The sequence below is a fragment of the Misgurnus anguillicaudatus genome, chromosome 10 (assembly GCF_027580225.2).
Source record: "Misgurnus anguillicaudatus chromosome 10, ASM2758022v2, whole genome shotgun sequence".
Taxonomy (NCBI): domain Eukaryota; kingdom Metazoa; phylum Chordata; class Actinopteri; order Cypriniformes; family Cobitidae; genus Misgurnus; species Misgurnus anguillicaudatus.
In genome coordinates, this window is record NC_073346.2 from 18,322,818 (window position 1) to 18,343,288 (window position 20,471).

Here is a 20,471-nt window from a genome sequence, read left to right on the forward strand (position 1 = left end):
TCAAATCAATCGGGTGTGCGCATGTCTGGGCAGATCCCACAGCAACGGGTGGTGCCATGGTCGCGAGAGAGAGTGATATTCGCGCAAGCTAATCATTTGTTTCGTCCCGAATGGAAATAATTAACTGTGTTTGGGGCAGTCGTGAGAGGTCTACGGACACTCGAGTTTTGTACTCTCTTTTTCAGAGTACTTACATTTTAGTTGTGCATTTGTATATAAAGACAGTTTAAACAAATTTGTAAAAAAGTTTTTTAGATAATTCCTGCCTACCCTGCCTTTAAGAGTAAATGGGAAACCAATAGTAACAATATATAGTATAGTTTTATTAACTTTTACCTCGCGCCAAAACAATAATAACACAAAAGAAACTAAATATGAATAAGAAAACAAGTAATAGTTCCATCATGACACCAAATACTGCTGATTTGATCTAATTTTTGACCATCAGGCCAACATGAGAGCCAGGGAATCCCTGTCAGAGATGTAGCCCAGAGAGGGCGGTGGTCAGCGGGGCGAGTGAACACTGACATCCGCTCATGCTTTGGTTCTCATACGTACCGAATCTCACTAAACAAACGTTCAAACAGGCGCTATCTTTACTAATCGACTGTAGATTTAAATATAATACATATATATTCTCAACTGAACTAATCTTAAAACTACACTTTGTGACCAAGAAATAGCAATATTTAAAAACGGCGAATCTGTCCATTGAGTTAATATGAGATTCAAAGCAGCCAATAGTGTTACCTGCAGGGACGTACTGGGACTGAAATTCAGCCCACAGGACTTTAAGATGGAGAGGCCTTTTACGCAAGTGCCCTTGGTGCACGAGCAGGATTTTTGCAGTTATTTTAATTCTAGTAGTGTTTTTATGGTATGAAGAGAATCAGATTATGCTGAAGACCTTGAAGAAACTTTAGGATAACACCTGCCTCCTCAGGTTGTATAAGCAAGTCACCACTGCACTAAACACAACCAGGTCAGCAAAACCTAATCTCGAACACATAAGTCACAGTATACTGCTAACTACCAGCATGTCATGTGTACAGTCAGTTGGAGTAATAAAATTGTTACAACTACTCACACATAGAGACAGAGCGCAGCGCGTCATAACCTGAAAACCACGCCCACCGGGGGGGAAAGCAATCCAACCGTCTCCATTGACTTTGTATTGCGAGAAGCCACCTCCTTGTCATTTCTGGCTTATAACAAAAAACTGAATAATGCCTAAAAGCTGCTGTGTGACAATATGTACAGCTAACAAGCCAAAGAACCCAGAAATAAGTTTTTATAAACTGTTGAGCCGTAAAACCCAGTCTTAAAGGAGAATAAAGTGGATCGCTGACTACGTTTCCCCCTATTGGACGCAGTTCTACTAATAGTAGTATTATGAAAAGTTGCCTGTTTCCATTTCTGTGTCTTTAAATGCTCGTTTTTTTGAAGTTGACAGCTTATAAAAACGTTTTTTTTTTTTTTGGCGTGTTAGATGTACACCTTGTCACACAGCAGCTTTTAGGTATTATTCTGTTTTTAAGTTTAATCTGTAAACAAGTTTTTATAAGCTGTCGTCCCAAAAAACGAGCATTTAAAGACACAAAAATGGATACTGGCAACTTTTCATAGTATTTCTATTAGTAGAACTGCGTCCAATAGGGGGAAACGTAGTCGGCGATCCACTTTATTCTCCTTAAAGACTGGGTTTTACGGCTCAACAGTTTATAAAAACTTATTTCTGGGTTCTTTGGCTTGTTAGCTGTACATATCGTCACATAGCAGCTTTTAGGCATTATTCAGTTTTTTGTTATAAGCCAGAAATGACAAGGAGGCGGCTTCTCGCAATACAAAGTCAATGGAGACGGTTGGATTGCGTTCCCCCCCGGTGGGCGTGGTTTTCAAATTTGCATAACTGCGCTCTGTCTCTATACCCACTCAGATAATCAAAAACTACAATACAGTCCCATAAAATAGAGATTGTGTGTGTACGTACTCACTTTCAACTCTCCCTGGCTCCGCTTCCCCTGTGCTGGACATTGCCTCTGCTTACTGATTGTACAAATACATATGCATGAGAAGAACATCAGTAATAAATATGACTAAGAATAATTCCTTTTTTTAATTCAATTTGTGCTTTAGTCAGGTTATAATCTAGTAAGTGGAACTATTGCATTTTATCCTATATGTAAATATGTAATATTGTGCTGTATTTTTCTATTTGTGTGTCCTTAATAAAGCTTTGATTGATTGATTGATTGATATACCTACCCTGCTGAAAAAAACAGCATCAAACCAGCATGGGATTTATGCTGGTTTGATGCTGGTTTAGCTGGTGGTCACCAGCATACCAGCACCAAAACACAACATATGCTGGTCTTGCTGGTATGCTGGTTTTTCCAGCAGGGTAATATGATTGCCTACCCAGCCATGCACACTGACCCATCACTGTTTTTGTACTGGTTCCATTCTCCTCCTCCTCTTGTTCTGCTTTCCTTCCTCCTCATCATCAATATGACTGCAAGGGTCATCATCAACCTGTCTCTCTCCATCAGTGACCTTAACAGCTAATATACAGACATACAGGGATTCCTTAGACCATTTTACTTTTGAACACAATGATGACGTGGAAACGTTTGCACACGCATGTTGGCAATGGAAGTATGGCAAGAATCAGCAGTGAAGCAACACAGACAGAGAAAGTTATATTTAAAAGTTGACTTTATCAAGTTTTTCAACACAGCTACCAGATCCTTGTACTATAGTGGAGTGAATAGAAGACGTTAGCAGATGGCCAAATATAAAGTGACCATATATATATTATTAGTGCAACCAAACGCAATTATCAGACATTTTGATGCTGGAAAACTGTTTTGATAAACTTACTGAGTTGCTAACACGTAAAAACCACTGGGGAACAACACCACTTCTGTTGCCAAAATGCGCACGCAGGCTATTTCATCAATTTCATAAGCGGGATAATGTAGAGCGAGGCGGTTCTTATAGTGAATACAACCCCGTAAGGCTGATTCAAGCTCCGTTTTGCGTGGGGTCCTGATAAGCCTGTCGGGGTTGTATTCGCTATAACAACCGCCTCGCTCTACATTATCCCTTATATATGCCTATATTTAAATGCAAATATACATGATTTCAGTGTATAATAGATGCATCACTAATTATGCACCTGTCCTGTCCATGCTGCTGGTCCTTCCTCATCTCCACCTCCTGCCACAGCGTCCTTTTGACTGCGAAAAAGGTCTGTTAATTTGGCGCATTTAGCTGCCTCAATCTTGTGCCAACATTTTTATTTTTAGGCCCCACCCATTTCTTTCTCTTCTTTTCTTGTTTTCGCAATTTTTACCGTCTTGTCTATGTTGCATTCACACGAATCCAAACCTGACTAAAAGTAAACTCTTTTGATCTGCGCTTTTGAGCCAATCGGATGTGAGGAAAAACGAGGATCAGTCCAAGTTGGAAGGGGCCGCTCTTATCCCCCCTCAAGATTTGAAGAATTGGTTTGGCCCGGTCTGAAACAGACACAGCGTTCCGCTGCAGCTGAGCGCCTGGTCAGGCATTTAAAAAAAAAACTTTTTGACCTCCGGCCAGTTCGGCCTGAAATGGACCGGCCGTTCGGGATTGCTCCCGGAACTCCCGATGGCCAGTCCGCCCCTGGTTACCTGTCATTCTGGCCGCCCTCAAATCCGTGGCGGAAGAAGTAGTTCTCAAACAAAGAGGCTTTTAAAATAACTCCGTTGTTATTTTCTAGTTTTCGTTTTTCAAACGTGTGCCGTCGAACTGTTGTATAAAAGCTATATCACACTCCTACTCGAGCGATATTGCTTAAATATCTCCGTGTGAATCCGGTAGATGATCTTCTAGACGAAGCAAGCTTTATGGTGAATCTAGGTGAATATAAAATAAATAAGTAAATAGATAAAAATATGAAAATGTAAAATTTTAAAAGCTAAATTTAAACTGAAGATTACTATGACATGAATTGCAATTAAAATAAAGTAAGCAAATAACAACTGAAAATTGGATTAAATATTTCTAATTAACTTATTGTTTAAATTCATGTTGCTTGTTTTGAACTAAGGGCCTTTTTACACCTGGTCACTTCATGTGTTTTCTCTGATCGGATAGCTATCTGATTTGTTAAAACTGTTCCATTTACATTTGGCCACATAAATGCATCTTGGCAAAACGGATATGAATCCGATCTTTTACCTCCTCCCATAATGCAAATACACTATTTATTACTCCGCCTTAAAAAAACTTAAGATGACGTTTATGCAAAAATAGGCGGCACTTACTGTATGTTGTACTGTATGTTGGCCAGGGGACGCGCGTCTCCTTGCTCGGCATGAGCTGAAGCACGCAGTACAGCGCAGCAGTATAGTGACAGCGCGGTGATTTCATGTACAGGTCCATGACGGGAAAAGCATTCACAAAACTCTCTCTTAACGTTTATTTCTTTGTTTAATATCATTTGAGTTTGACATTAGACTCTTGTAAAGCTTCTATGAAGCTTTTTTACCCGCTGTCATCACTCCATAAGGCAATAAAGCGCTCTTCCAGCTTACTTGCGAGTGACGTGCTTACATTTGGGAGGAGTAAAGCGCTGACGTATGTGGTTTCATCAACCAGATGCATTTACACTTCTCTAGTTTCGTCTGAAATGCGTCCCAGACCACCTCCTGAAGTGGTTTGAGCGATCGGATTTAAATCCGTCTCAAAAATGTTTCGGAGGGCATTTACACCTGGTCTTTTTACGATCAGATAGCTATCCGATCAGAGAAAACGCATGAAGTGACCAGGTGTAAAAAGCCCCTTAGTCAAAACTGATTTTTAAATAATAAAGAATACTGTTATTTAAAATTGTAAACGAATATCTGATTATTTATTTATTTAGGTGAAGATTAATGAGAGTTTTTTAAACAATTCGATATGTTGGCGCAAACGCTATATGGACATAGATAATAATGAGCTCAGCAAGTTTGTTGTAATGCTTATTATGCTTTTGTAAATTCTTGTAAAAACAGATGTTTTTGAACTATTGCGTGTATAGAGCGCGCACTTGCATGTCTCTGCGTTGGGTTTCGGATCTATAAGTCTATAAGCGTGAGTCTTGTTGATCTTAATAACTTTTTTACGTAAATCAGTTCCCGAACTTTATCTCCCTTAATATCTCTTTAAACATCAAGCAAGTCCTGCATTTTATTTTCAAATTCTTGCATGTTTTTAAACCGAAACCAAGATGTCAGACATGTGGATTTAGTATTGGGTTATATTTCACCCTCAGAAAACTTACAAATAACGATCATTTTAGATGTTTAATTAGTATATTTAAATCGCTAGACTAGGGATTAATGTAGGCTACTTATTTTTTTTTCTGAAAACATCCCACTCATTATCCCAAGACAGAATGGGTCTCATGGAACTGTGCTGACAGACACAATAAACGTTTAAAGGTGATGTAGCCTACAGTTTTGTCAATGTGCTTTCAAGTTTGTTATTTTAATGCTACAATACAATGATGCATATAGGCACAAGCTGTATGAGGCTTTAAAAATTAGATGTTTGCTTTCCATGCGTAATAGTAACGAGAAGTTATTGTCTTTTTGATTAAAATTTTTTATTATTATTTTTATTAAATGTACAGTTATTTAAGTTATAATTATAATAAAAAGCTAAAAGGCATTTAAAGGCGGAGTCCACGATATTTGAAAAACGGTTTGGAAAAGGAGACGGGCTGACTACCAAAACACACTTATAGCCAATCAAATCAAATGCCGGGTTGCGTATGTGTGGGGCGGGTCTATCAACAGAAGGTCCAGATTCTTTTGGGGTAGGGGCGTGTTTGTTTAGTTGATTTCAAATATCAACATTGGCTTTCAAACATCATGGACTCCGCCTTTAAAATGCCATTTTCATGCAATATGACAAACTTCCGGTTTAAGACCCGCCCACTTCCAGTTCCATCCGAATACAAATACAGATACAAATAATTTTGATACTGTTACAGATACAAATACAGATACAAATGCTGACTCTGCTGCACACCCCTGTTTTCTTCTCTTATCTTCCAGATCTCTCCGCTCCATCAGATCCCATTTATACTTCTGTCTCCAACTCCTCTTCGGTCAACATTCCTTGTTCTTTATCCAACGACATTCCCTGGGACCTCTTACGTGACGATCTGCAGGGAGGTAGCTGGAGTTTCAGTCCTCTAAGCAATGCAAACCAGCAACCTCTAAAAGCAGTTCTCACCCTCCATATAAATTCAACAATTAAATGGATCCCCACAAAGGACGCACCCATCGCTGTCCAGCAGAGAGAGTTGAAAGACAAGGATCTGTCCATCATTAAGCTGCCTGTGTCTGAGGCGATCAGGGGGGAGTACACCTGTGCTCTCAACTTTGAAGGCAGGACTTTCAGCAAGAAAATCACGGTGGAGGTTTTGCAGGGTAGGTGAATTAATATGTGAAGTTATTTGCATTAAAGGGACAGTTCAGACAAAAGTTTAATTCTTTCAATGTTTACTCATCTTTATTGTCATTCCAAACATGTATGCCGTTTTTTGTGGAACACAAAGGAGTAGCTCACCAAAAGATATTAGCTTAAAGCTCACATTACACCAGTGGCGAACCGTGAGTACTTCAGCTGGGCCTTCAAAATATGCAATGAAGTGCAAATGCCTCTCCATGCGCAATTACGCATGGCGCAATAAATGAAAGTCACAAATTTAATGGATAGGTTCTACTTACTACACCGCCTTAATTCTTAAAAACAGGAAAATGGAGACAAGTGAGCATGGGGGAAAAAACACCAAAATAAATTGAGAGTAGTTTGTTTCTCATAAATTTTAAAATTCAGAATAGAATACTAGGCTATTCGTATTTCGTTAAATCATACAGTGAACGTGTAAAAATTCTGAGCACGCAAAGTTAAATTACAGAATAGGCATCGTTTGCCTTTAAATGCAGTTTTAAAGTTTAAAATTACTTTAATCTAACTGATAAACACAAATACAGACTCTGCTGCTCTGTACATTTGCATTTAATTTTTGTTTTTTGTAAATATATATTTAGCTGTAGGATAGCTTGTTAGTCTTTTTTCATAAGGGGAAATATAGCACCCTGCGTTCTCAGTGCACCTCCTTGTGGCTTATAACTGTTATATTTTGCGGGCTCGCAAAATCCCTAGCCCGAGCCCCGGTGAATGTTTTTGCATTCTCTGAGATTTAGTTAGGTAATTATATTGTATGTAATTCGGCGTCGTCTGCAGTCATTACTATCCTCAAGTAAAACTGTCAGGAAGTGAAAGTATAATTAAACCCATTATTTTTCTCGTGTTCACGTCTGATATGCGCAGCGCAGCTGCACGCGCATCTCTCGGCTGTGCTCTTCACGAGTACCCGCTTAAGTAATTTCGTTTTTACCTCAGCCCTATCAAACTAGCCACAACGTCAATCACGTTTTCTGCCATTTACCTCAACCACTCTCACCGCAGAGATTCGGGCCATTAGACGGTCTATGATTAGGACTTCTTCTTCTTTGGTGTTTTACGGCAGCTCGCATCCAGCTTGTTGCATGATTAGGACTTCATGAAGGCTTACAATGCTTTGTTTTTTACCCGCCCACTTGAAATCAAAGCGTGATTGGTCGATTTGCCCGTCACTCTCCACACCAAAACACATAGCTTGGCCTTCCTTGGGATTCTTGAAGTCCTAACCAATGAATGAGCCAGTTTACCGGGCCTTAATAGAGACAGACGATTCTGATTGGATATGAACCTGACAGTAAGCTTAACGTTAGAACATAGATGAGAGAAAATATATTACATGTATTAAATTAAATTAAATATAAATTTAAACATGTAAAAACATATTTTTATTGAATACTTTATTATTTATTAGTATTATTATAAAAAATATTTTTATTAATTTTTTTAGGCCTTCTCTGAAGGCGTAGAAGGCCCTGAAGGTTCCCCACTGCATTACACAAAGTGTTTATGCTCATATCATGTTAATCTTGAGTACCCATAGAGTAGTATTGCATCCTTCATATATCCAAAGGGTCTTTAGTTTAATCAGATTTATGAAAGACGGATCAGCTGTATGGTACAGTGCTATTTTGGTTAAAGTGCCCACATAAGGACTTCCACTGTACTGCCTGCACTGAAATTGCTCATAAAAGAAATAAAGCAAAATTGTTACGTATGAATCTTTCATATTTGAAAAACTTTCCAAAACTTTAACAAACACTGGCAAAGTGCGTTCGGCACAGAAATTACTGCTTTTGTTTTGAAACTTTATGTTTAGCATGAGGATTTCAACATAAACCATGTTAATAAGTCAGAATGCATGAAATAGCTTTACACCCCCCTTTAAGCAAGCAACTCTCATTTCAAACAATGAATGTGGATGTGAATCAGAGCCTGAAAATCTTCACAATAGACAGAAGCATCATATATGTAATGTGTTCCTTTTCTTAAAGCCATATGATGGCTCTGTATGAAGAACAAACTAAATTAAGTAATTATTTATTAAAAAACTTGCCTTTTAAAATCACATTTGACAATAAATGTAAATGTTAAACCATTTAGAACAGCTTTCTTACTGCAGTCACAAAACACACAAAATGCGAATAAACAATATTTGATAGTAACTTTTTTGCATGATCTAATCTGAACTGTCTCACATTTCTTCCCTGTTAGTTACATCTACTGCTACACGTAGTCCTCTTATCGAAGGCCAAAGGGTGAATCTGTCATGCTCATTAGGACATAATACAACCCATGAGGTGAAATGGAGACATCCATCTGGCTCCACTCATCCCCTTCTCAGCTCATCTCCTCATTCAGCATTTCTGACCTTCCCTGTGAGGATGGAGGACAAAGGCAAATGGACCTGTGAACTCTGGGACGACCAGAAGTTGCTGACATTTTCAGAGATTGCTTTACGGATTGGTAAGAAAAAAAGAGTAAAGAAAGCTTTAACAAAATTGTGCACTGCTTTTACTACACTGTAAAAAATTATATTTTAAAAAATTGTTGAAACTGAAAGTTAAGTATTGACTCAACATATTGCTTTCAAATAATTCTCCCCAAACAAAAATTTGCATTGTGGTAATTAAAACTTAAGGTATTGGGGTAAAACAAAAATGTATATTCACAAAACATATTAAACTCGGCTCAGCCAATTTATCATGTCAAATGAAAAAACTGAGTTGACTGAACGGAGTTTGAGCCAGAAAAACATATGGGAATGCACTTGACATTAATTGGCTTCAGTGTGGGTGCGCGGGAGTTGATGATCGACATTTTCTACAATAAAGTTATGGTAAGTACTTAAATATTTACATTTAAGTCATTTTTAAGTATTTTTAAAGTCATTTTCAAGTTAAACTGAGTGAAAATCTGAATAATTACAGCATACAAAGAAAAAGCATATGATATGTTTTCTCCTTAGTGTAATGCACCGAGCTAACGCTTCATTTAGTGAGGAAATGGCAAGGCCACTACAACTTTCACAGTGAGTATATTATATTTGTATTTGTTATATAACATATTTGTGTGAAAACTGTTAGCTTTTTCGAGATTTAGACCTTTCTAGAGAGAAATTGCCGTGTTTTTAAATAATGAATATATTACGAGTGTAGGGGCATCTGTATTTGGCCTGGACTTCACGAAACGCATTGTATACATGTATTCGACTGTATGCACTGCGCAGACAAATCAACCTATGACATCAAAGTTCCGCGAGAGCCATTCAAAAGCTTATATCTCGCGTTACATTGATCTCATGTGCCAAGTGATCTGCCCCGCGCATGCTGCCGTCGTCATCTTGCACCAGGAAATTCACGAGGGGTAGATATGAAAAGGACGCTCTCTCTCGGCTGGTGTTGTAAAGCTGCCGTTTATACTCAACGGCGTGAGTCTCAAATAAGTGCACGAACACCGCCAAAACAGATGAGATGTTAAAATAATCAGCGCGTTGACTGTACTAATCAAATATAAAACCAACACGAAGTAGCAACATTAGTATAGGTTTGCTTGAACAATTCGCCCATCCCTTAGAAAATGTACCATAGTTTTACTATTGTTTGTGTTGGATAACCATATAACCACACATTTACCATATTCTCACTAAAGGATATTTTTAGTGAAACTATAGTAATGAAAAATTTCCAATACCAAAATAACTGTACTTCTATATTAAAACTGTTTTATTTTCATAATGTTGAACAGTAATATAGCTAATAGCAGCCGTTTTTCTATGTTCAGAAGTGTAAACTTTGAGGATATTCTATATTGATCTGGTTTTATTTATTACATTGGCTTCTTTTGTTACATGTACACTGATACTTTTTTACTTCTTACAGAGTACCAAGGCTTTGGAGATTTACGCATGTGACATGAAAATGGGAATTCGTGAGACTTTTTGCCTTCAATGTGTAGGATGTTTTAGGTGTTTGTTATGAGGCATTGTTTAAATGTTTTAAAGTGGTTTCATAAGCTCTTACTTAGTGTGAGAATGTTAAATTTAAGTGAAATTGTGATTAACATTGGGTGAGGAACCCTCCCCACTTTTATATTGGTGTTTTTGGAGATATTTGTAAAATGTTTTACATGTTTAAAGTTTGAATTGTTAAGTGGCGGGTCCATGAGCTTTGAGTACTTTACGTGATCCTTGAGTAAGAATGCTAAAATCTTCTTGCTAAAAAGCCTCTTGGAGAGGTACACTCAGTTACTTGCATTTTATTTACATTTTCACAAAATATTTGTGACTTATTGTATAAAAATTTTTATTACAAATAATTATTTTCTAATGTCTACTGTGCAATTGTATGCAGACCATTTCTGTATGTTTACAATTTTAAGGTATTACACATAAAAATAAAATAATAAATGTTAAAAAATAGCTTGAGTGTTTCTTTTTCTATTAGAACAACGGAAAATAAGCAATTCAGCATGGTTCCTTACCAATATAATTTTACCAAAATACATTTTCAGATTGGGTAAATTAAAAAAAGAATGCTACCACAATTTTAAAAAGTTAATTGGGCAAAAACATGTTTTTTTTATTTTCAATTGGCTCAACCTGTTATTTCCCATTGAGCTAATGTTTAAAGATCGTTGCCACAATTGATAAAATTCAATTCACAGCAAATCTATTGGCCCAAGTGAAAAATGTCAATGTTACCAGTCACTAGAAAATTTTGAGTAAGGGAGGCAATTTTTTTACAGTGTAAAATTGTAAACATACAGAAATGGTCTGCATACAATTGCACAGTAGACATTAGAAAATATTTTTAATAAAAAAAAAGTTTAGAAAAGACATTTTACAAATATCTCCAAAAACACTAATATAAAAGTAGGGTGGGTTCCTCACCCAATGTTAATCACAATTTCACTAGAATTTAACATTCTCACACTAAGTAAGAGCTTATGAAATTACTTTGAACACTTTAAACATTTAAACAATGCCTCATAACAGTTTAAACATTAAACACCTAAAACATGGGTCTTCAACCGGGGGTCCGTGACGGAACTGCAGGGGGCCTGCCAAATGATGTTTAACAACAAGCTATTTTTGCATAAAACGTAAAATATATGTACAAAACGTAACGTCCCCTTTAAGTTGTGCACGTGCGTGGCCGCATAGGTTTGAAGGCGCGTGTTCAGTTTAGCCAGCGGACCAAAATAAAATATCTAAAGACTATAAATGTCCACTCAGGAAGCAGCAGTAGCGACAGAAAAGTCATCATAAAACAGGTAAATCTTATGTGTGTCTTTCTTTCAGAATGTCATTTTAGAATCATTGCGACATGTTGTCTCATCTATATTTCTGAACTTGGACGGCTGTTTCACGCGGTTCTGATTTAAAGTGTGCCATTCACCATGATCAGTCATCTTTATAAACTGAAAGCCCTTGTCCAATTCATAGTAAAATGAAAATATATTACTCTGCAAATACCTTAAAATAATATAATATTATTATTATTATATTAATATAAAAACTAAATCTACTTTAACAAGAAAAAAATGCATGTTAATATAGTATGGCTGTGTGACAATATGGTTTGTTTCTATTTATAAAACAGTTTCAGTCCTTGATTCTGATTGGTCATCAGTTGTACTTTACTCCACTTTGCGTTGTGCCTAATACGAAAAGGCAGCCTCTCGTACCTTACTGCTTACTTAAATATCTCTGTTTTACACATTTACTATTATGGGGTCCCTGCTCCATGCCTCTCTCATCTAAGGGGTCCACGACCCAAAAAACGTTGAAGACCCCTGACCTAAAACATTCTACAAATTGAAGGCATAAAGTCTCACAAATTTTCCAGCCAGCCTGCTCACTGGAAATGAATCTTGACATGGATCAGCAACTGCTCAGTGTTTCACGAATTCCCATTTTCATGTCACTTGTGTAAATCTCCAAAGCCTTGGTACTCTGTAAGAAGTAAAAAAGTATCACTGAGTGTACATGTACCAAATGAAGACAATGTAATAAAAAAAACAGATCAATATAGAATATCCTCAAAGTTTACACTTCTGAACATAGAAAAACTGCTGCTATATTGCTGTTCAACATTATTAAAATAAAACAGTTTTAATATAGAAGTACAGCTGTTTTGATATTTTCATTACTATAGTTTCACTGAAAATATCCTTTACTATCGTAAATGTCTGGTTATATGGTTATCCAACACAAACAATAGTAAAACTATGGTTAATTTTTTAAGGGCGAATGGTTCAAGCAAACCTATACTAATGTTAAGCTACTTCGTGTTGGTTTTATATTTGATTAGTACAGTCAACGCGCTGATTATTTTAACATCTCATCTGTTTTGGCGGTGTTCGTGCACTTATTTGAGACTTGTACCTTTGAGTATAAACGGCAGCTTTACAACACCAGCCGAGAGAGAGCCACCTTTTCATATCTACCCCTCGTGAATTTCCTGATGCAAAATGACGACGGCAGCATGCGCGGCGCAGATCGATTGGCACATGAGATCAATGTAACGTGAGATATAAGCTTTTGAATGGCTCTCGCGGAACTTTGATGTCATAGGTTGATTTGTCTGCGCAGTGCTGCATGCAGTCAAATACATGTAAACACGCCCAGGCCAAAATTTCTCTCTAGAAAGGTGCGAGTTGCAAGCAGCCTTTCATGTCTATGTGTGCAAGTGTGTGGGCGCGGCGCAGCGGCTCTTAATAAAAAAACGCACATAAATCTCGAAAAAGCTAACAGTTTTCACACAAATATGTTATATAAAAATTCAAATATAATATACTCACTGTGAAAGTTGTAGTGGCTTTTCCATTTCCTCACTAAATGAAGCGTTAGCTCGGTGCGTTACACTGAGGAGAAAACATATTATATGATTTATGTTTGTATGCTGCACTGTAAAAAATCCAATTAATGAAATGTTGGAAGGGCAAAAATATATAAGTTAAACCAATTTTCTTGTTTGGGCTTAGTTGAGTAGACATATTATTTTAAGTCTAGATAAATCTGTGTTTAAAACATTAAGTGAATGGTTATTTCCAAATTCAGTTTACATTCAGAATGGCTATGTTGACTGAACTAATTAAGACAAATCTGGTCAATATGTGGACTTATGACAGCTATGTTTCCTGACAACAAAATGCTCATAATATTACTGTTATTTGGTAACAAAATGTAATTTTAAGAGTTATTCAGGCGTGAATGTATGTGCTTTAAGTTTAAATATGCGGTCGGTTAATATAGATAGCGTCTATTTAAAAATGTGCTCGGACACTTTCGGACAGAGAAGAGCTCCAGATGAGCTCCAGAAAATCACAGACACTAAAGCGCTCACACCCCGCCCAGCGCAGCCTCGCCTCGGCAAGCCCATCAGAAATCGACTGCTGGCTCTGATATCTCTGTGGCGTTTAAACATGCGATTTAATTCATTTTAATTTCTTATACTTAATAATAAAAGGTTTACCGGTATGTTTTAAATCATACGGAGACCCTCTGGTCACCCCCTGGATAAAAGAAAACAATCCGTGATCACGGTTTTGTAATTCGTCCCCTCAGTTTATAAACCGTACTCACGGATTATTAAACTGTTCCCTCAGTTTTACAAACCGTGCGCTCGGATTAATAAACCGTACGCACGAGTTAACAATCCGTGCTCTTAGATTTGTAATCCGCACCCTCAGTTTTTGCAATCCGTACCCACGAATTTACAAACCGTGCGCACGCTTTTGCAATCTGTTCTCGCAGTTTTGCTAACTGAATTTGTAGCCCCTCCCTCATTTTAGAAATCGCTATTCATTCTTATTCATTCTTTCCAAGTTTGCTATTAATGTTTGATATTGTCGGAAATTAATAAAGTTTAAACCGTGTTAAGCTGTTTTATACGTTCCTAACTGGAAACGTGCTTTAATATTTACGAAATATTTTAATCGATGCTACAGTAAACAGATATCTTTGTGTAAAATTAACATATGTTATTTAGATTTATTCATCAAATAAAATAAATATTTAACTAACAAATGATTTCTACATATCCTTAATATTTTAATCAATATATTTGAGAATGCCACACTTAGGCTTGCTATATATTTTCGTTTTTAATTGCTCATTTCAAATTCATATTTTATGTATTTAACATCAGCTTATTAGGTAAGATTAAAAAATTATTAAGAGCTGCACAATTATATACATATAAGTTTTATTTTCCCTTTAATTCTTAATTATTGTAAATCAATATTATTATATCTGATTATCAATATATTTGAGAATTTCACACTTAAATATTTACACGTTTTAAAACTTATAATAATAATTGCTCATTTAAAATTCATATTTTATGTATTTAACATCAACATAACATCGACAATCAAACATTTTTACATTGTAGCCTATTATTTGAGTAAATATAGGCAAACAAAGTAGATCACGTGTTAATTTAAAAATCAACAAAGCAAACGGGTTTTATTCAGCAGCAGATGAAATTGCGTCTTTTGCAGAAAATAAACATCTCCGAATCTCCTCAAAAATCCCGGTAAGTGTGGAGTATGAGTAATTACATTTACAATATAGGTGCAGGATTCTGCTGATCCACCTGTCTGGAATTAAGAAGTGATTCTGCAACCTCTCAGAGTTTATTCAGCTCATTGTATTTGTAACATGTACTGTTTGGCATTTTTGGAGTTTCATGATGACTGTAGAGTTATGTCATGTGTAAATAAATGTTCAATAAAATAATTGTGTACAATTGCTTTGTTCATCGTTCATAAAGGATGGTATGAAATAAATTCACTTTACATTAAGTAAATTCAACTCATTTTTTATTTAAATAAAATTCATAAAAAACAGCTACATCTACTTAACATTTTCAATTAATTATTTTTACTCAATTTTATTTTTAATAGGAAATCAATTTAATTATTGTTAATACCAGATTTAAAGCTTTCAAATTTACTCAGTATTTGTAAGTATAAAATGTTTTACTAAAACTTAGTAAATGTTTTACAGAGTGTGGCTCATATACCCGCTCATTGTGCATTAAAAATATGACCAGAAATTGATTCTTTTACACACATTTCAAAGAGCACAGCTATTTTAACACTTTGGTGACCTAAATAAATACGTACAATACAAATAGTCACGATTATTCTAGCAGTATTTGCACAGAAAGCTGTTACCCAGTTAATATAACAGTATAACTTCAAGTATTCAGATAAAAAAAACTTTACGCAAGGACAAAGACAATATTTAATTAACAAAGTACAAATTTTAAGTTTAAATATTAATAAACTCCAAACTTATCTGGATTTTTTAAAGAGTTTCTCTCATGTTTGTCATCCCAGAAGTTTCCTTTGATTAATATTTTCTCATTGATCCTTAAATTAACATGTGATCTACTTCTAACTACTTTTTTGCTTACATTAGCTCAGATAATAAACATAATGTAAAAATGTTTCACCAAAAAATTAAGTAAATCATAATAAAAGTTTGGCATGAAGTTGATGTTAAATGCAAATAATATTGATTTACAATAATTAAGAATTATAGGTATATAAAACTTATATGTTTGTAATTGTGCAGCTCTTAGTAATCTTTTAATCTTACCTAATAAGTTGATGTTAAATACATAAAATATGAATTTGAAATGAGCAATTAAAAACGAAAATGTATAGCAAGCCTAAGTATATTGATTAAAATATATAGGATATGTAGAAATCATTTGTTAGTTAAATACTTATTTTATTTGATGAATAAATCTAAATAACATGTTAATTTTACACAAAGATATCTGTTTACTGTAGCATCCGATTAAAATATTTCGTAAATATTAAAGCACGTTTCCAGTTAGGAACGTATAAAACAGCTTAACACGGTTTAAACTTTATTAATTTCCGAAAATATCAAACATTAATAGGAAACTTGGAAAGAATGATTAAGAATGAATAGCGATTTCTAAAATGAGGGAGGGGCTACAAATCCAGTTAGCAAAACTGTGAGAACAGATTGCAAAAGCGTGCGCACGGTTTATAAATTCGTGGGTACGGATTGCAAAAACTGATGGTACGGTTTACAAATCTAAGAGCACGGATTGTTAACTCGTGCGTACGGTTTATTAATCCGAGCGCACGGTTTGTAAAACGGAGGGAACAGTTTAATAATCCGTGAGTACGGTTTATAAACTGAGGGGACGAATTACAAAACCGTGATCACGAATTGTTTTCTTTTTTCCAGGGGGTGACCAGAAGGGCTCCGTAATATCATATTTTAGGATTGCACTTAAATGATATCGCTGTTGAATGATATTTCATATCTTTCACATTTGTTATAACTGCTGCGTACTGCCTGCGAATTTGAACTTCAGAGCTGAAGGTGCGAGTGGAGAAATAGTCCCAATATCATAACAATCTTAAAACTTCTAAATATACCCGTGTGTGTACCCGTGTGCGTGCGTGTGTGCGCGCGCGCGTGCTCGCGCGTATGTATGTATGTATGAATGCGCGTGCGTCTGTGTATTTTGAATTTAAAATGTTTTAACTCGGAAGGATCTGGATCACAGGTCATTTAATCGGAGATCAATCCGCACGTAACAGCTGGAATCACTGTTTCCCACACGGACACAAGTCAGCCGTTTCCTCAAGTTCACGTCAGGTAAGTGTTTGCAATTAAATGTTTTAGAATATATTAATTGGCAAAGACGCAAATACTCGACGTTTTTGTAATTATATTTTTGTAAAGATATATTAGAAGTGTGTTATGTTATGTGACCGAAGTAAAGTGGAGCTATTTTAGTTAAGATAGCCTTGATATAGGGTTGGTTTACCGGACAGAGTTTAGAACTCGGTCTTTATTATAATTGGGACATTTTTACAAACAAACCTTATATAATACAATACTGGCGTGCATTTTGAGACAAAACAATAGCACTCATATGTTAAGAGATGTCAGTAAGTTATTTTAGTCAGTAAAAAGCCCTGTCCGAGAAAACCGCCCAATAGTGTTTAATTATGTGTGATGTCTGAGGGAAATTTGGCCTAACATTAACGTTATTTAGGGAATAAAGTCTTTCACCGTCAAACTTTATTATATTAAACATGTTATTTATGTATGTGTGTGTGTTTATATTCCTCTCTTTATCAAACCAGAGCTGATGTCAGAGGCAGACCAGAAGGATACATAGCGAGACAGTCTCCGCTTGGACTGGCTGAGGAAAGTCTCCTAAATGGCCCTGGAGATGTTCTGACTGACTTTGGAGGCTTTTTGGACTGTTTTATGCCCTCTATTTAAAGAAGACTTAATTCTGTATGTTCAGTCTGTATGATAAGTGAATAAGTGAATAAAAAGCTTTTGTTTTTATGTTACTGAAGTTAATTATTTTGTTTACAACACCAGCATAAATTATTTGATAAATAATTTAAAAATGTTATTTAAAAAATCCCAAATAATAAATATTAATTGAAGTAACACATAAAACATTGAGTGAATACTTAAATTTTAATTGACAGAGTCTTTGCTGTAAGTTTTTAAAGATTCAACTGATTAAAACATTTTAGTTGAATGAACTATAAAGCTAATTGAGCCAACATACTTTTTTATATTTGAGTCAAATTTGGGCCAACTAAAAAACATCAATCCAGGTAACACTTTGGAGACAGAAATTGAGTGAACGTAAAATTTCTGTGGAACTAGTTACTAAAAAATAATTCATTGAGCCAACAATTTATTTTTTACAGTGGGCCGGGTTTCCCGATAACGATTGATCTTAGCACTTAAGAGCGCTTTCTACGAGCTACTTAACGAACACTCGTTGTTCATCACGTGCGTTTCCCAAAGATGCACGTTAAACGATCGCTCGCAGCTGGGTTTTCAGATTTTCACTCAGTTTAACTAGAAAATGACTTTAAAAATACTTAAAAATGACTTATATGTAAATATTTAAGTACTTACCATATTGTAAAAAAATGTCGATCATCAACTCCCGCACCCACACTGAAGCCAATTACTTTCAGGTGCATTCCCATACGCTTATCTGGCTCAAACTACGTTCAGTCAACTCAGATTTTTAATTTGACATGATTAAATTGACTAAGCAGAGTTAAATATGCTCTATGAATATATATTTTTGTTTTACCCCAATACCTTAAGTTTTAATCACCACAATGGATATTTTTGTTTGGGGATAATTATTTGAAATGTTGAGTCAATACATAACTTTCAGTTTCCACAATTTTTTAAAATATAATTTTTTTACAGTGTAACAATAACAAGGTAATGACAATTTCATTCTGGGGACAAATCCTAGGGTTATAAATGGACATGTAAAACCATCTCTTGGTAATTTTTGCACTTAATAAAGCCACAGACTGTCTAGGTATCAGAGAACAATGTAACATTTTGTATTAATGTGTTTTTTGGCACCTTTAAAAGATGTAATGGCTCATAAGTCTTAAAAGTTCCTTAATCTTTCTCAACAGATGTTGATGTAGAGACGGCAAAAAACAGATTCTGCTGCTGCAAGAAGTAAGTTTGGTGTTTGTTAGATAATTAAACACACACATGAAAATTAACATAAATATAATCAGTGTTTTTTAACCTTCTCTCCTTTAGTCCTAATGAAACGGGTTTCTACAAGACCTAAAAAGACTTTTCATGATTGATGATCGGCTGCCTGACAAGATTACACTCATTATTACATTGTAAATATTTGATACAGATAACAGGTGTAAATAACACAATATATGCTGTAATTTGTCTTAAAGCTTCATGTTTGAAAAGGGAACATTGCATCATTAGAATAAAATGTAAAATCAAGTTGAAGCTCTATACACTCACATATCTACTGTATACATTTTTTGTCCTGCAATGCAAAACATTTTCTGGACAATCCTGCTGATGTTGTTGTCGTTTTTTATTCTTCTGTTAAGGTTTTTTGACTACCATATTTACTTACCTCCTTATACTCGTATGGTTCTATTAAATTAAAATATATTAAGTTTACATTTCCTCTGATTTGCTTGTATTTTTATTGTAAATAAATAAAAATATTAAGAAATGTAAAAAAATGAAATAACAATAGTATGAAATTGTTAATGAAGAAAAAATGCATCATGTACCCACCTATGTCAACAAATCCCCGACTTGGAATTAAGGTTCTATTTAATATTTTTGTCAAAATTGTGTTATTCACACATTCAGATTTTGTGACAACTTATTTATATTATGTGATGTTTTTTTCAAGTTGTGTACATTTTAAGACTTTTTATTAAAAAAGACCACAGACACATGATCACAGATATCCGATTAATCTGCGTAGACTCAGAGTAGTGCGGTGAAGCACATAACTGCTAGCCTGGGTGCCAGCCCATCTTAGCCCCGCCCACAAGATTTTGTAAACGGGAAGATGGGTCTGGGGTTTCTCCGTTGAGGAGCTGCTATGCTAGGACTAGAGCTGGGCGAACCAATCAAATTGTCAGGGCGGGCTTTATACGATGATGGACAGATAATCAACAGTAACGTAATGAACCACGTCACCAAAGAGCGCGTGTGTTGAATGGCTGCCGCTGTAGAGTTCAGATGTGTGGATTCTGACATTGAGTCTGTACTAAAAGATATCGACAGAGCATTGATTTTAAAAGAGGAACAGAGAAACGCGAGCAGGGCATTTGTTGATGTCCTATTCGGCAAAAGTTGGTCGCAACTGAAATGGCTAACGTTATCCCGGCGATGCAACTCAGCGTGCACGACGAGATGGATATAATTAGCGGTCGTTGCCAGCTTCTTTTCGGAAGCCCGGAATCGTGGTTGAGTGGAGGGACATGCTAGGCTCCAATATTTTCAAGCAAACGTAATGGCTATCGCCGTGGATGAAGTTCACCTAACGTACAAATGGTAAGAGATAGTCTTACTCTATGACTTAGTAAATACTTCATGTTGTGATATAAACGAAATGTTGTAAACATAATAGGTG

General features: G+C 35.7%; 1 protein-coding gene across 2 annotated transcripts in view; it reads left to right on the top strand.

Annotated features, from left to right (window-relative positions):
* Positions 1-19,809, top strand: part of cd4-1 (CD4-1 molecule) — a 109,072-nt gene extending 89,263 nt beyond the window's left edge. Inside the window, exons 5-8 of one of the 2 annotated variants that reach the window (XM_073872036.1) lie at positions 6,084-6,461; positions 8,713-8,964; positions 18,979-19,024; positions 19,112-19,809. In XM_073872036.1, the coding sequence (XP_073728137.1) occupies positions 6,084-6,461; positions 8,713-8,964; positions 18,979-19,024; positions 19,112-19,142 (707 nt within the window). In that variant the 3' untranslated portion in view covers positions 19,143-19,809. The remainder of the gene's footprint in view (positions 1-6,083; positions 6,462-8,712; positions 8,965-18,978; positions 19,025-19,111) is intronic. The other variant, XM_073872034.1, reaches the window with a different exon arrangement.
* Positions 19,810-20,471: the final 662 nt, after the last annotated feature.